General features: G+C 35.8%; 1 protein-coding gene across 2 annotated transcripts; it reads left to right on the top strand.

Moving 5' to 3' along the window:
* Positions 1–561: 561 nt before the first annotated feature.
* Positions 562–16,989, top strand: LOC149530429 (uncharacterized). Of its 2 annotated transcripts, none has more exons than XM_089808849.1 (4): positions 562–1,592; positions 2,212–2,518; positions 2,669–2,883; positions 16,407–16,989. In XM_089808849.1, exons 1-3 carry the CDS (start codon positions 879–881, stop codon positions 2,842–2,844), a joined length of 1,197 nt encoding a protein of 398 aa, XP_089664975.1. In that variant the 5' UTR covers positions 562–878; the 3' UTR covers positions 2,845–2,883; positions 16,407–16,989. The 2 variants fall into 2 exon arrangements, with proteins under 2 accessions (XP_089664975.1, XP_089664976.1); XM_089808850.1 differs by lacking the exon at positions 16,407–16,989 and adding an exon at positions 7,039–7,435.
* The last annotated feature ends 1,481 nt before the right edge of the window (positions 16,990–18,470 follow it).

The following is an 18,470-nucleotide window of genomic DNA, read 5'->3' as shown; positions in this document are numbered from 1 at the left end:
TACAAAATTAATAATTTAAAGTTCAAACTTAAATATTAAAATAAAGAATCTCTAAACTTAAGAAATTAATTTTTATTTATGAAAATATGATATCTTTTAATTATATTAAAAAAAACAACCTATGAAAAATTAAAAAATTATAGTTAAAAATAAAATTTTAAAATTAAGAATCTCTTAACTTAATTTTTTTTCCCCTACAATCTAATTTGCAATTACAAAGTTTCGTTGGAATAAATAATTTATTTCCAAATAATTATGTATATGAAGATGAGTGAAGATTGGGAGCATGGTTACATATAACAGTTAATGATTTTAATTTACCGATGTCTTGATGTTGAGTATATGATTCTATATTTTTCAATTCAGGAAATAGGAATTAAGCCTAGTAAAATAGTTTTCTACTAATCAGAAAAAAGTTTTTTTTATTCTGATAAATGAATAAAAAAAATAAACAGTCTAAAACTTTGGAAAAATGATGCCTGCTGCAAAAAATTAATTAGGATGGAGTCAAACAAAAACAACATTAATTCTTTATATAAGAGAGAGACTAATAATAAATGGAACACTTAACATTCATTAAAAAAAATTGATTTTAAGCGAATGAACTAATAACAAAATTGTTTTCGCGAAAAGTATGAGTTTGTCGTTGTGGAGTCGTATTATCAGCCCGGCCGCTCTCTCTTGGGTTTTAGAAGCAAAAACCCTAGTTTAAAAAAAAAATCAAAACCCTAGTTCTTTGTGTGTAGCAACAGGGTACCGTATGAATACAATCCTCTAAATTTTACTTCACCTGATAGTTTATCTTTCCAAAAATCTAATTATATTGTTGTAAGTATTGAGTCATTTTCTCTACGGAGCCAAAAATTTGAGTCCTCAGGATGAATATAGTAGCAGGCTCCTACGAAAGATTTATACTGGGATGGAGTCTGGATGGGGAAAGAAAGAAAAAAAAGAGCAAAAACAATAACAATGAGGAACAAAAACAAGAAGAAAACATGAGCCTCAACCCTATTTTCACCTACCCTGCACACATGGGTCCTATCAAATCCCTAGCCATGGCAGGTTCTGTGCTGGTAACAGGTGGCATGGATGATACAATCAAAATATTTGACATGGCTCACTACCTTGAAGTGGGTTCTCTCCTCCAGCACAGCGCCGCAGTAACCAGCCTCTGTTTTTATGGAGATGAATGTTATGGCAACAATTGTAGCAGCAGTTCTTATCCCCGGAATCTGTTGAGTGGATCCCTGGATGGCACAATTTGTATTTGGGATTCAGATTTGTGGGTTCACTTGAAAACCATGAAGGCACACAAGAAGGGTGTCAATGATTTGGCCATACACCCTTCTGGGAGACTCGCTCTCTCTGTTGGCAGGGATTGCCGTTTGGGCATGTTTAATCTAATCAAAGGGAGGTGCACTTTTACTTCAAAATTGCAAAAGGAGGCCACTGTTATTGAGTTTAATTCGAAAGTTGGAGATAGTTATTCTGTAGCTATCGAAGATGTAGTATCTGTTCACAATGCTGAAGACGCAAAGTTGCTTCATTCTCTGCAGCACGGAAAGAGAGTAAACTGCCTTTCCCCATCCGTGGTATGTTCTTTTCTCTTAGTCACTTGTTCATTCATTTGAAACTGAAACTGCATATAGCAAAATATTTGTACACAATGCTTTCACCTATGGCGCCTCGTCGATTGGAGATTAAAATATTATGGTTCTATCCTTAGTAGTTTAGTGATGAATATAAGTTTTAAATGTATTTTTTGCTGGCTATTTGGCTATGATACTTATGTGGAAAATATGTTTTGATAGTGCACCAGTGCTCAAATTTAGGAATCATATTGAATTTCTCTGTTTGGCATTTTACCATTTTTAAACTTGATTGACAAGGATGCCTTTAGGTTTATTTAGCAGATTTTTAAAAAAATTTATTGATATTCTTTGCAGAAACATGCAAATATTTTGAATATTCTTTATGCTTGAGGCATGAAACCAAATTCTTGGTTTTGTTAAATCTTTTTAAAAGCACACGAACAGAATGCATGCCTCTTATGATTTGTAGCATTATTGAGCTAACAAATCCAACATCTCTGCAACTTAAAATGTTGATACCTTATTCTGGATCCACTGGAGACAAACACGATTTTTATATTTTTACAGCCATGGAGGATTTCAACTCTCAACCTGACATGCTTAACTCTTTTTAGGACAGAATGGATTGCTATTGACTGGTGGAGAGGAGTCTACTATTCGGGCATGGGATTTAGCATCTGGAAAGATTGCATTTTCTATAGAGAATGCACATAAAACTCGTATCAAAGGCCTTGCTGTACTTGGAGGAAAAGTCAGTACTGAATCAGATGAAACTCCTTATCTTGTTGCATCAGCATCATCAGATGGATCTGTGCGGATTTGGGATAACAGAATGGTGTGCACTGAGAATCCAACCCCTGTTTTTGAGGTTGACTCTAAAGCAAGAATCACTTGCCTTGCTGCATCTACCAAAAATGTCATAAAGAGTGAGTTTTCCATTCACTGAATAAGACAAGTGATTTCATTTTTCAAATAAAATATCCCAACAAATGATGATTTGGGTGACACTGTCATATGTTTATTTTGAATTTGTTTCAACTTATCATAAATTTGACTCTTACCCATTCGTTTGTCAGGGCACAAGTCTTCACTGGATGAGAAAGATATGAAGAGTGAAAGCAAAATATCTAGTCCTCAAGGAAGTTCACATCCTGCATTAACTAAGAAGAAAAAATTCAAAAAACGTCTTGGAATAGAAGGGAAAGAGGGCATGAAGAAGAAGAAGCATTTTGAAGAGGCTCCAGCAAAGTAGCAATGATGCTTGCAGAAGATGGCTGACTTCAGTTGATCTGTAATGCTCTCAGTTCCATTTACATTTTTTATACTTGACCAAATTATAAAGACTCTACAGCTGATTGACTATGGGTTTGGATGTATGCTTTGACTTCTGTCAAGCTGATGTACATTAGTCCCTTTTCATGTTTTAAAAGTTCCAATGCATTAACTTGTAAAATAAGGCCTTCTTTTTGTCATGAAGAAGAAGGATATCAAAGAGTCTCTAGCAAACTAGCAATGGTGCTGGCACAAGATGGCTAACTTGAATTGACCTTTAATGCTCTTACTTCTAGTTACCTTTTTCATACTTGATCAAATTATAAAGACTACAGATGATTGACTATGGGTTTGAATGGATGGTTCTACTTTTATCCACTCCTCCCAAGGTTCAGATTATATGGTGATGCACATTAGTGTTTTTCAAAATTTAAAGGCATCAATGCAATCTTTTTGAAAATAAGGCCTTTTTATGTCAAAAACCTGTTTCATTGTTTGGGGCTTCACATAGGAGAAGTGTTCCCATTCCTGCTTTTAAAGACGAGAAGCTGTATATACATTTCATATTTGTAAAGTCTTTCTTGGTTATTAATTTTATATATGACAAATCTAGCACACTGTGTTTTACAATGCATGCATCTCATTAAGTTACAGGATGAAATATAACAAGTAGCACTTTAGCTTCCATTGCAGTTCCTTCTCTAATTCAGGCAGGAAGTTGTCAGCATTCAGCTCCTACTCTTATCCTTGAACAATCAATATGTTTTTTCGAAACAGTCATTCTGACAACACTATTAGTAGTCATGCCCTCTTTAAAGACCTAACCTCTCTCTTTAAACATCAGAGTCTCTGTGAATGAAGGGTAGGGGACCACACATGTACTGTTCTGGAGGAAAGAGTGGCATCAAGAGATCTAGTTCTACAATACAAATCTCATTCCGATGCCTTGCATATATTTTAGCCAACACATTATTTCAATTGATGTGCTGATGTTTTGCAATCTCACAAGAACCACTCACACGGTAAATGTACATGTTGTAACCTAGTAATCAACTATAGTATAAGAAATGAAACGAAAAGCTCTGAAAACTCTTTTTGCCTAAATACTTTGCTATAGGACTGGTGAAATAATTATAAAATCTAATTTTGTTTATAATTGAATATTGATTATTTATATGTTCTTTTGTTCTTTAACTGGGAATCTCAGTCATTGTTTTCTATTAATAAAAGCAGCAAAAATTAGGGTGGTGACTCTTACAAAACAACTGCCAAAAAGGCTGTAAAGCTTGTCAATCCAGTTTGGAAGACTACCAGAGACAACTACTTACAAACTTAAACCAATTTCAATAACAGTAAAAAGACAGTGGATTAACGGTGGAAGGCAAGCTATCAACAGCTAACAAACAGACAACCACAACAGCCTAACCAGATGGCTTGCGTCTGGCGGAAGCCAGAGCATGAGGCCAATCTTGACAGAGAAAATCCAGAGCTACTGGTTGTTCTGTAACTCATCATCCTCTAAGTCTTCATGGAGAAGACACGGGGAAGTAGCTGCAGCATACTTGATGTGGCTCCCACACTTTGCCATGTTTTGCATTTTCCCGGTTCAACTCTGGAAATCAATTATGAGGTAGTCCACTCTGTTTTTGAGTACCCGGATTTCCTCCTTCACACCTCTGAGAGCATGGACATCCCACAATTTATGACATTTGCCATAGCCCTTGAAGGCCAAAGAAGCCTCAGCCCCATCATTCTCAGCCCTTGAATGTCAGTCATTGAAACAAGAAATAATAATACCTTTTTCAACTTCTTTTTTACAGCAAAGAACAGTGCAATCAGAAGTTTTATTCACTTATGGTTCTCTGTACTTATGACCAGCATCTTCTTTTTAATGTGCCTTTGACAGTGAATATTGTTAATGCATAGGATCTCTGATAGAAATAAACTATAATTTCAGAGTGATAAATCAGATTACTTACTTGATCTCAGATTGTGTATGGCAGATCTTCAACTTCAGAATAGTATTCTATGCTTGCAGGATCTTTTACTTGAATAAAGGATTGATAATCTGGTCTTCAATAATCCGCAAGAGATACAGATTGCTGGGACTGCATATATGACTTGTGATTGATATAAGCTTTGTCCCCACTGATGCAATGACAATATATACACAAGGAAGAGTCATGTCCCCATAGGAGCATGGCCACGTAGGGTCATGTCCCTACGTGGACATAACTGCTTGTTTTATTTCCTTAACAACTTAACATAATACAAAAGCATGATAATGATCGGTGGCAGTAATATGCCCGATAGCAAATTATAACTCATAAGTGAAACCCGATATGAATCAGTGATAGTCATATATTAAATAACAAATGGAACCAGATCTAAGTCGGTGGCAGTAAGTATTGATCACACACACACACACACATATTATTCTTACCTGCAATATAATGTACAAAACCAGATTCAAATGTTCAGTATTACTTCGACTGATGCTATACTTCAACACTCCCTCTTAGCAAGGGAGAAGTAATAGACTCCTTAATAGTTACCAGAATATAGAATATCTGTACATAACACATTATTTGACTTCAACACTCTGAAATAGTGGCTTGTCAAATAATTAAAATCACCATGCTATGAACACTATCATTACATATATTATGATCTCTAATTGTCTGAAATAATATCTAGAGTAATCATAATGCATTCGTTATCAATGACTTACGACGTATCCGAAACAAACTGTTATGATAACAGGCCTATCATTTGCAAGATCGTCACCTTACAAAGATTACCTTTTGAATATTTCTTTGAAAGATCGTCATCTTTCATTACATATCTGATGCAACTATTCAACTTAGAAGCATAAACACGCATATAAATTGAAACTCAAATTCAATATTCAAAAATTACAATTTGATCATATCAAGTTTACCTGCAATTTAACATTGGCAAGAGGTTCAGTAAGGATATCTGTTGTTTGCTCATCAATCTTGATATACCAATCTCTGATTCAAAAAACTGAATTTATAGATAACTGATTTATCTGAGTACAACATTGAATGTCACTTTATGTATTCGAACTTTGGAAATGTATCACTCTCCCTTTGATTCTTCACTATGGGATTCTCGTTCCACTTTATCTCTTTGTTCAACAACTTAAAATGCAAGATTTTCATCATTTTCATACTTCACTTCTACTAGGGCTGCTTGAATTTTCTCCCGTTTTGGACAGAAGTTATGAGTGTGACCAAATTTGTCACATTTGAAGCATTGTACTTTGGACCAATCTTTTTTCCTGTATGATTTGGTGAATTCCTTGTTGTCTTGATGCATTCCCTTTCTTTTTCCCTTATTATTGGCACTTTCTTGAAGAGCTTGAAATTCTCCCACTTGATTTGAAATGATTCCTCTTATAATTGATCTTGACTCTTCTTGAGTGCATTCATTTTTGAGTAGTTCAAACTTAGGAAGATTTGGTCGAGAACTTAGTCCATGAATAAATATCTCCCAAGACAATGGTAATCCTTTTAGGGCTATAATGCTAAGTTCTTTGTCATCTACTTCATTTCCAATGGTCGCAAGTTGATCTTTTAATTCTGAGATTCTTAGGAAATAGGATGTAATAGTTTCTCCATTATTCATCTTGACGTATAGTAGATCTTTCTTCAATGTTAGCGATCTGCTTGTGTTATTAATTTCGAAAGTGTTCTTTATAATGGAGAACATCTCAAAAGCAGTTTTGAGACTCAATATAGAAGGAAGAATACGATCCTTCACCAAGTCTATCATAATTTTCATGGCCATGTTGTTGTGTCTTTTCCATGTTGTTTTATCTGGTTCATTTTCAGGAATAGATTTGTTTGATTCTATGTACACTTCTAATTCCATTTCTCTTAGTACTATCATGACTTGAATTTTCCATGATGAAAAGTTTGATGCTCCCTCAAGTCTATTCTCTAATCTTACGTGATTAACCATTCTGATTTAGAGAATAAAAATTCCAATATTTAAATCTGAGATTTTAGTTTTAATTGTGAATAATAAAATTTCTTATCAGGATGGCTCTAATACCATGTTAATGCATAGGATCACTGATAGAAATAAACTATAATTTCAGACTGTGATAAATCAGATTACTTACTTGATCTCAGATTGTGTATTGCAGATCTTCAACTTCAGAATAATATTCTATGCTTGGAGGATCTTCTAGTTGAATAAAGGATTGATAATCTGGTCTTCAGTAATCTGCAAGAGATAGAGATTGATGGGACCATATATATGACTTGTGATTGATATATGTTCTGTCCCCACTGATGCAATGACAATATATACACAAGGAAGAGTCATGTCCCCATAGGAGCATTGCCACATAGGGTCATGTCCCTACGTGGACATAACTGCTTGTTTTATTTCCTTAACAACTTAACATAATACAAAAGCATGATAATGATTGGCGGCATAATATGCCCAATAGCAAATAATAACTCTTAAATGAAACCCGATATGAATTGGTGATAGTCATATATTAAATAACAAATGGAACCCGATCTATGTTGGTGGCAGTAAGTATTGATCACACACACACACACACATATATGCATATAAGCATGCACACACACACACACACACATGCATATAAACACGCACGTGTGCGCATGCACACACACACACACACATATTATTCTTACCTGCAATATAATATACAAAACCAGATTCAAATGTTCAGTATTACTTCGACTGATGTTATACTTCAACAAATATAAAATCTCCATAATTGTTGAGTGATGATGAGTACAAGATGCCAATGCAAAACATACTTTTTATATTTTTGTGTTGAAAATGTTGTGATTAACTGAACTGTTCACATTCACATCAATTTGTCCTCTGTTTTAACATGTTTTTATTGGTTTCATGTTCAAATAGAAATACCGTAAAAGATGCCCCAGGCACTGAATAAACATTGATATCTAGAACATGAATTAACATGAACATAATGACCTTTGCAGACCTTTAACATAAATCTAAAACAGCATAGCAGATATAATAGATGACTCAAAATGACAAAGATTTGACAAAAAGCTAAGGGATAAAATCCCGAAGGAGAAAACCCAGAAGAAAGGAATTTTAATATAAAAGGTCTTCAGAAATTATTACGGCAGTAAAACAAAATTCTTCATAATCTCAGAAATTACTTATTTCAGAATAGTGATACACTTTTTCTGACTCAGAGAGACTTTCAACAGTTGAACATAAGTGCTGTATAAATCAAAACTGGGTACAGGATCAATATCTGCTAATGTATTTATATCTCAGCTGTGTCAATACGAGCAGCTGCTGCTCCTGTGGACACATTGCTTACCCTCAGATTATGAGCCTGTACTCAAACTGGTGTTATCTCTGCAAAAGACCCTGTGTTTTCTTTCATTTGATTCTTCTCAATATTTCTCAGCACCATGCACACTTCCTTTTTTTCTTACACCTAAAACACAATCTGAAGGGGAATGGTGGAGATTAAGTCCAAATGAATGGTTCAGATTTTATTTGCGCTACTAAAGTTTTCATTAGGGAGTTGTGTGAGTTGCAAAGAAAGACCACACCAGATTAGAAGATACAAACACAGAAGTTTTGGGGGGGGGGGGGGGGGGGGGTGTGCAGGGGCACTTTACTCTTTCAAAAATATGGGCATAATATATTGCTGAAAGGCACTTTACAAAATGAATTTTAACACTCTCTTACTGAGGAAAGTGTTCACCACTCCCAACTTGTCCTTTAAAAAGATGCGCTTGCCTCTTGCAAGGACTTCACAAGGATATCTGTAACCTTTGCCTCAGTGGATATGTGCTTAGGCTTAACTGCTCCTCTCCAAACCCATTCTCGGATGAAGTGATACCTGATCTCAATATGCTTTGACCTGTCATGAAACATTGGATTCTCCAATAGTTCAATGCAACTCTGGTTATCATAGTATACCGCTGTAGGCCTCAATACTTGACCAAATAAACCAACCGGTAATTTGGGAAGCCAAATAGCCTCACAACTGGCCTAACTCTGGCTGCGTACTCAGCCTCTGAAAAACTCAAAGCCAGTGACTCTGTTTCTGGCTTAACCAAGATGTAACTGTCGAGCCCAACCCAAAATAGCTCCTTGAAGCGCTCTAACGGTCTGCAGCACATCCTACCCAATCTGAGTCTGTATAACCAACCAATCTTACTCCATCACCCTGACATAGTTCAGTTCATAATCCACTGTGCCTGCTAAGTACCTTAAATGAGTTTTGCTGCAATCCAATGCACTCTCCTAGGCTGCATCATGTACTGACTGAGAGTGTACACAAAAATCCAAATGTCTGGTCTAATGTTGACGAGATACATCAAGGAGCCAATCAACTGATGATACAATGCGGGATCTGCCAACTCTGACTTAGAAACACAACTTCTTCCAGTTGGTCATGTGTGTAGGCATGGGCTGCATGCTTCCATATGCAATCTCTTCAGGATGTTTGCAACATACTTCCCCTGTCCCAGAAAGATGTGCCCATCCTCCTGCCAGACCTCCAATCCCAAGAAATAATGCATCAGTCCTAGGTCCTTCATCTTGAACTTCGAAGCAAGATCCTTCTTGCAACTAGCTACAAGCGCAACTTCTTCCGTAGTGAACAAGTCATCAACATATGGTAGGGAATGAGTTGAGCATCTCCAACCATTATGTAGTAGAGATTTAGATCTCTCTCTTCTCAAAGCCCATCTACTGCAGTTAAGAATCAATTCTAGCATGCCAAGCTCATGGAGCTTGCTTCAAGCCATATAGTGCCTTCTTCAAATGGCACAGGTGAGACTGTGATAGCCCCATTTTGGAATAGGGCATAATAATAAATAATATAAAGAAATTGCGGCAGAAATAAATAATAAAAAATTATGATACTTATATAAATAGAAGGATGGAAGAATATAATATTGATAAGATAACATTATAACTTATTAAATTACATTTATCAATCTAAGTTGCTGATTTGGATTTGGGTTCAGAGTTGGGTTTGAGATTTGGGTTCAAAATTTGTTCAAATTATTTTTGGAGTGGGTTCAGGTTTGTCCATACAAAAGCATTTGTTTTTAAATATATATGTGTGTGTGTGCTCATACAGTAGCAAATAAGCTCATATACAGCTATGCTAATAGTAAAGCGACATAGCAAAATACACCACCATATTTATGTTTCATTTCAATAGGATATTGTTGCATCATTTAGCCATACATACAACATGAAACACTTGCTTGGTCACAAACATGGAACATTTCCAAACCAAGGAGACAGTTTGAGAATGAAAGCAATCATCAGAAGATAAGTGCAGTTATCTGATTTTTCATTTTGTATTGGTTACAGGATATCTAGCAATGCTAGATCAAAAGTATAGATTCATATAGTCTTGGATTCAAAGATACCATAGCTTTTATTTAAGAAATTCCTTTATAATTGTTGATTTGGATTTCCTCTATAGGCAAGTTTTCTTTTTCATTCTCAAATACACAAATGACATTTAAACCATCATTTTTTCCCCTTTTGGTGGTCACTTTTAGGGTTGGAGGGCCGAATAGACCAAATTAAGCAAAAAAGCACTTGAAAAAATTAGAAAAATTGTTTTTACACCAAATTCTGCCCATATTCGGCCATTGGGCTGCAAATTTTTCTGAACTCGCTCTAATCTCTGTCCGGGTTCATCTGACAAAAGCTGCCAGCATATTTTTGGCTCTATGGGCAAATTCGGGGTGAATATGACAAGGACCAGACTTTCCATAGAATTGAACTAGATTTTGAGGGTTGCTGGAGTGAATCTAGTAACTTAGATATTAATATAAGATATTATTAATAAATTATTAAATTAAAATATAAAAATAAAATAAATAAATAATAAATAAATATAATCACAAGTTTAAATTGAAGATTTAAAAATGTATCAATAACTACAATATAGCTGTATGATAATAAATAATATTTATAAATGACTATTATTAAAATAATAATAAAAGTCATATAATAAACTGCAGCAATCGACATATAGTTTCACAATACAACAAGAATTAATACTCTTCATTGACGAGGAATGGAAATGAAAGTATTTTGGATAAGGAAGGCTGAAACAAGACTAGCAATTATAGTTTGGTTGTAAGGACACACAAGCAGCTGCTGATAATGTTTTGGTATTATACAGCTAAGCAATATGAAACAATACATATTCGGACCAAAAAGGACCAAATAGGAAGACCAGCAATGTTAGTGTTGATGTTTTATGGTTTTAGTCAGATAAAATAAAATACATATAATTATACATGAGATATATGTTTATAATGATATATATGTATATATATATATATATATATATATATAAAATTTATTGTTATTAATTGTCTCTCCTTGTGACTTGTATTCGTCATAAATATAAGAGAGGAAGCTGCCTTTGGAAAACATATACCTTAAAGAGGCGATGTTAATATACTTGCAGTGATTCTTCCCAAAAACTAACATGGTATCGGAGCAGATTCCTTTCCAAGCCTGTTTGACTTCAAAGAAACAATGCCAGTCATCAACTTATTTAGATGCAATGTTGCTTTACCATAAACAAGGTCGTGTGTGCTGAGAGGCGACAAATCATTTTTGATTAATTTCATGATGGAATGGAAACGGATCCCAGTGAGTGATAAGCCATCTGCATTTTGTAGTCACTGCAATGTTACAACTTGGATCAAACAACATATCAGATTTGCCTTCAACTTTTTGCAGGAGAACTGTGTTCCCTTTTAGCATTTGCAATATGTAGGTGGTGCACGATGAGATTGCATCTGCATCCCACGCAAAGAGCCCTAGTCAAAGAGCATGAAGTTAAGATCTGGGGCTATCAAAGACCTCGTACAGAAACTTTGCAGATGCTTAGGGATTCTTTTCAAATGTCAACACAATGGGAGTGATCTTTGCAGAGTCTCTTAGAACACTCTACTGTTGCAGATTATAATTGAAATATGTCTATATTCGTGGAAAATTTTATTTTGTTGGAGACAGAGATAATACTCAAGTATAAATCAACAATTGTGTATGTCACAAAGGTAGTGAATATAATGAAGTGTGACAATAATATAATACAAATAAATTTGAAGACCCATCTGTTGGGTGAACCGAAATAAAGGGGCTGGGTAGGAACAGATGCCACATATAAGACTGCATTCAATGAAGAGGACCACGTTTTTGATGTGCAAACACTGGGATTAAAATTGCTAATCATCGATTCAAATCCTCATTTATAAAATCCTTGGCTTAAATATACGGAGTCACCTTGACATAGTGGTGGTGAATATGTAGGGAGAACAATAACTGTCCTTTGGGGAGCTTTTAATCTGTTCATAAGGGATTGCATAAGACTGATGAAGCAATACTATACTGTTGAATGAACTGCTAACAACTCTGCATCTACAAGAAGTTGGAAATTTAAAATACATTTTTATTTGAACCAATACTCGGGGGTTCCCATATTGATGTCAAAAGCCATGGAACATATATATAGACAGTATTTCCAAATTCTTGTTCTACTCATTCTCTCTTCTTACATCTTGTCCACAGCAGTGGGACTGAGGGAATGATTGATGCAGACAGCTGGTCAGATTGGTGCGGAAATACCTCTTGAGCAGGTACGATGGAGTGTAATTTGTATGAATTATTGTGATTCTATACTGGAAGTGAGTTTGCAATGGCCCTACACTCAGAGATGAGCAAGCATATCGGGAGGTTTGGCAAGGAATTATCGTGCATCCTCTGTGGAATATTAATGGTTACTGTCAAACTTAGATATGCACAAGTTCGGGACCGTGACTGTAGGAGAATGTCGCATTGCAACTCAGGGTCCAACATGGGTGTCTTTGTACAGTTTATTATATAGATGGTAACATTAATCAGAATATTAAGGTAAAAGGCACTGATAAGGTATGAAGTTATGCATTTACTTTTATAATTAAATTTAAGTAATGAATATATAATAAAGGTATGCTTTTTTGATGTTCATTTATTTGTTTGATGAGTAATATTTGAAGTTAATTTTTTAATGCTTATTTATTTCATTATGTCCCTTACCATGTTTGACATTATATGGGAATATTATAAATGAAATATATAAGTTGTGATAAATTATAATGATTAAATATATAATTTCTAAATAATTTGTAAAGAATATAAGTTAAATTAGTCACTATAGATTATTAGTTCCTGCCGACAGGCAGGATAACTAATGCATCCATTCGATGCATATAATCAATATGAAGAGGCCCAATAGGTAAGAGATATGTCTCTTCGATGATCAAGTTTTGCCATCCCTTCACTCTGCCAAGGAGATATAAAACATTATTAGGAATGCTTCCAAACAAATGATGGAGAAATAAGAGCACGAGTTACAGAGCAACTGTACAATACTGTAACATTGCAGAATATAAATTCAATGGTTTACAGTCTGCTAAGCAAAGCACAGCATATGAATATAAATACATTATCTCTTATCAGGTATGTACAAATAACTGCATTTCCTGTAATATGGGATTAGGCATAATTAATATTGATATGCATATTCAAGATATATAAAAATATAATTATATATACAAATTATTTTCCTAATCCTATAATTATTTAACTTATGGAGGGAAGTGATGTTTTTTTTGATATGCAATGTGCAGAAGCCTAGATTATTAATTATTTTATTATTATTATTTGTTAAGATTAATTATTATTATGTGTTAAGCTTGAGTAGTCTCAAACCCAAGACCTCCTAGACGAGAGGCTCACAATTTTTATTGTGTTTTAGAAACTTACCTGAGGGAAGTGTGATGTTGCCTAGGAGGGGCTTTGTATAAATCCAAGCAAATGGATCTTATCGCAAGAGAGGGTAGGGTTCAACATTCCATAAGCCTTCGTGATACAAACTTGGACATGTAAACTTTGAGGGAATTCATTGTTAGTTTCTAAGCAACTTGGTAGCATCTACACCACAACCTCCCAAACATCGTTCTTCATGATGGAGTCATACTTCACCCTGGCGTCCCACCAAACACTTTGATTCGCTGCCTCCTCGAAAGTGGAATGTCCAGAATCTGTGATGTCTGTCACCATGGCCAGATAACTGCAAAACCTCTTAGTTGCCTAACTCTCTCTAACCATCCTTTGAGGCTCACCCACTGACTCCCTGGACTCTTTTAGGGTGTCCTAAAGCCATCCTGACTTCCTCTTCCTTGAAGTGAAATCCTCTAGAGCGACATCCTCATGCCCTCAGTCTAGCCAATAGGAGATTTACCTCTAGAACCTGTGCCAGGACTTGTGTCCTAAATGTGCGAATCCTGTGAATCTGTACATATAACCTGTATACTAGGAGCACCTGTACAAGGTGAACCTGTAACACCTGAACTTTGTGTCCCTGAAACATGTGACTGTGTCCTTTGTAATGTACCATCCTGTACCTGTGGAACCTGATTATTGTTGTCTCTCAACTCACATGGTTAAAGGCTCGCTCCTCAAATTTGACATCCCTCCTTACATCAATCTTCCTTTGCGTTGGAATGTAGATCCATAGGCCTTTGAGGTCTCACTGTAGCCTACAAGAATACCCCTTTGAGGTCTCACTGTAGCCTACAAGAATACCCTTCTTTGCAGTCGGCTACAGCTTCGTCCTTTCCTCTTAAGGGACATGTGAGTATTTCACACACTCAAAGATGCGAAAGCGGCCTCCTATCAGTGAAGGACTCTTCAAGAGTCTTACTACCCAATACCTTATGGGACTCCTATTTTGATGGTAAACTGTTGTGTTACAAGCCTCAACCCACTGAAAAGTGGTAACCTACTAACCCCTAATCATGTATCATAAGTTGTGCTACCCTGACCATTGCCTTGTTCTTTCTCTCTGCAACCCCATTCTGTTGGGGGTTACGAGGTTCTGTTAGCTTCCTCTTGATGCCCTCTTGTTTGCAAGAGGCTTGAAACTCATTTGAGGTTTAGTCACCTCCGTTATTTGACATTAGGACTTTGATCTTCTTTCCTATCTGGTTCTCCATAAGAGCTTTAAACTCTTGAAACCGTTTGAAGACCTCATGCTTGGTCTTTGAGAAGAAGTTCCAGGTCCTCCCGAAGGCGTTATCACTGAAGGTCACATAGTACTCGTGACCGCTCAAGGAACCTGTAGACATGGTCACGCATATGTTAGAATGAACCAAATCAGGAATGCCTGCTGATCTATCACTGGTTGGAAAGATTGTCTTAGTGTACTCACCCAAAGTACACCCTCTGTTTACCTCTTGGTTCTCGGTACTAAATGTGGCAATCCTATCACTATCTCCCTCAGTACCATCAAGCCTATATGATTCAGGTAAGCCATCCTCCTATGCCATGTGTCACATAAGTGATTGCTGCCAATTCTGCTGGTCAAGGTGTGTATAGGCTGGAAAGAAACTCGATACAAGCTCCCCTGTCAAGTCCCAATCATTGTAGCTGAAGTGAAACTGGACTCCTTGGGGTAAATAAGTACCTGTCCTCAGAAGATCACCTCAAATCCCCTATGCTCAATGGCAGAAACTGAAATCAAATTCTACCTCAGCTCTGGAATTTACAACACATCCCATAGTTGATGGTACCATAGGAGACAAAGTCTTCGTCTGATAGGATACATTAACACACCCTGCTGTCCTGACACAGTTATCATCTCCATATGATTTCCTAACTCTGAGATTTGAGAAATACTGTCACCTGACTATGGCAAGATGCTCCACTGTCTATAACCACCCACCTGAAGATATGGTGCTAGTAGATAGGCATATAACTAGTGTGAATTCATTCACAAACTTCGAGGAAAACTTGTCCACCCTAGCTGAAGCTGCCACACTTTTCGAAAATATGGGCATAAAATAATGCTGAAAGGCACTTTCCAAGTTCAACTTTATCATTTGTAAGATTCCACTTACCAGGGAGTGTGTACTTTGCAACATTATTATGGTCGATCCTCAAATTTCTTTTGCATACCCAGGGTCTTCATATTGAAGTTCTACTTTTCAGTATTTTGCTCTTAGCATTACTTGAATGAAAATGTTTTCTTTTAAGTGGGATATTTATGCCCTGCCTCAAAATAGAAACTATGCAGAAGGCTGTTTTTTCCCCTTTTCTGGCTTGGTAAATTTCTCTTTTTGCTGGTCTAATCTTCAGTTCGAATTGCACCTGGGTTCATTTGAGTACATCTTACCTTGGATGCTTGATGTGGTGTTCTACACAATTCAGAGACTTTATCTTGTCTCTTGGGCTTTGAACCTGGGGTTTCGCTGTGAAATCTGATTTGCTTTTACAACTTGAGGTCATCCTTTTTGATGTTTAGCTTTACTTGCAAGTTATCATCATTTTTAAGATTTGTTGACGAGTCTTCAAATTATATATTAAAACAATGGGTGTCTTTGAAATCAGAACCTTCTTAGAAGTTGTTTCTTATAATGAGATTGTTTGATATCATACTGCATTGTCTTACTGCAGGGGTTTCAAGTTGAAGGAACCTCCAGTAAGAAAAAGAGGTCAAGGAGCAGGAAGAGAAGGCACTGAAAAGTGGTAGGCAACTGGCTGATATAATGGACTACCAAATTGTGACGTGTTACCAGAAGAATTGGTAATGGAAGGTTTGAAGTTTATTGCCTAATTTCTGTAGTAGGTGGCCCTGGAGAGTTCCCATCTTAAACGACATACAAATATGCCAATAGCATACAATAAGTGTTCACGCCTATTGGCTCTCTTTAGATGAGATCCTTTGCTTGTGTTTGAATGTACAGTGCAATAGAGTTTGAGAATGTGTCAATGACACATTATGAATTTATGCCTCACCTGCATGCTTTTCATTGAACAATTTAGGTAACTGTTGCCGTCTAATTTTGTTGGCACAGTTAAACCTGTGTTTTACTGATGTTTCTAACAATCATTTTTGACGAGCTATTTGTATATGTTGATCTATCTGACAATTTTATAACCCAAGGCCGTTGAAGGTCACTATTTAATCTTTTCTCCATAAAACAAAGGCAGTGTGTCATGTATTTTCGAGATTAATATACAATCTTTTTGATGAAAACTATTTCTTGTGTATTGTCCAGAAACATATAGTTGTTTGGATGCAAATCGGTGCTTGTATATTCATTTAATATTGAGAAGCTACCCATATGTCTCTTGGGCACAAGACACCATATAATTTTAACCTGTCTCATTTCAACATCATAAGTTATTTTTATGTAAAAATCTACTATATTGTTGAAGGAAAATCATCTGTTACTTGCAACCTATTTAGGCAACATTCACATAAATGCCTCATCATTTAATGTATTTTGAGTATGTTCAATGTGGCAAAAGAAGGGGGAATGAATGCTCAATATATTTTGTAAATTTGTGAAATTTTATGGTCTGGAGATGTGCACCATTTTTTCCTGCAACAGTCACTAACATCTACGCCATCAAAGCAATAATATATGCTATATGTTTACAGCAGGGAGGTCATGTAGACATTGTTGGGTGGATATTTTGTAACCAACAGTTTTAAGGATCAATTGTAAGACAGTAGTTCCAACAATAGTATGAGAGTCGAAGTCTCTCCTAATTACAAGGGAAAACTCTCCCTTCTTATTGTTACTAGAATCAACAGAAGACTTAGCTAAATCAAGGCAGGACATTCATTCTATTCTCTTATTTTAGAATAGATATTACTATTAAGATACAATCTTCAGTCAATGGTGTATTTCAAATATGAAGTATTTGTTGGAGCAATAATCATGATGAACAAAAGATTGGGTATAAGAATAACCTTCAGCGTACCGGTAACTTTCAGTAACTTAAAAAGTTCGCAAAAGTCTTAAGTGTTTCAGTGACACCTTATGAATATTTTGAAAACAAGAATGAAACAGGTGCAGCTCAAATTTTGCTACATATATTTCACCTTGCATGCACAAACAAAGAAAGCAAAGCAGCACAGAGTGTAAAAGCTATTCCCTTGCTTGAGCATTCTATGTTAATCTCGGACTTGATAAGCAACTCAAGTTTGCAAGACCCAATCTGAAAGCAGGGGGATAACAAAGAACATTTCCTATGTTTTTTCCAACTTGTAATTGGGATTTTTTGACCGGACTACAAATTCATTTCGCAAAGAAGGGAATTTTCAAATGTTATTGCAAGTATGAAAATCCCAGATGATATTCCCATTTGCAATGAAATTTCCCAAAATCCAAATTTGGCTTTTGAATTCATTTCCAAAATAAAAAAACTTGGAAGTTATTCCTCTACCTGCAATTGGGACTTTGAAACCCAAATGCAGGTAAAAAACACTTATAAAATATACATGCAATTGGGTTTTTGAATCTCGATTACAAGAAAAAGTTATCCTCCATGATGTGTATATGCATTTGCAAATTGAACTTCCCATTTTCACGTCCAAATGTATACGATTTACCTACTTCAAGTGCTCATAAAAAAATTCAAAATTTCTCATTGGCCTCATTTTTAAAGTTCCTTCTGTCCCTTCAAATTTGGTCGTCCAAAACTCCAATGTTCTTATTCTTCACATGC

Source organism: Cupressus sempervirens, chromosome 11, assembly GCF_028749045.1.
Source record: "Cupressus sempervirens isolate cs-2001-9-10 chromosome 11, ASM2874904v1, whole genome shotgun sequence".
In the NCBI taxonomy this organism is placed as follows: Eukaryota; Viridiplantae; Streptophyta; class Pinopsida; order Cupressales; family Cupressaceae; genus Cupressus; species Cupressus sempervirens.
The sequence above is the reverse complement of the archived record's forward strand: the minus strand, read 5'-3'. Positions and strand labels throughout refer to the sequence as shown.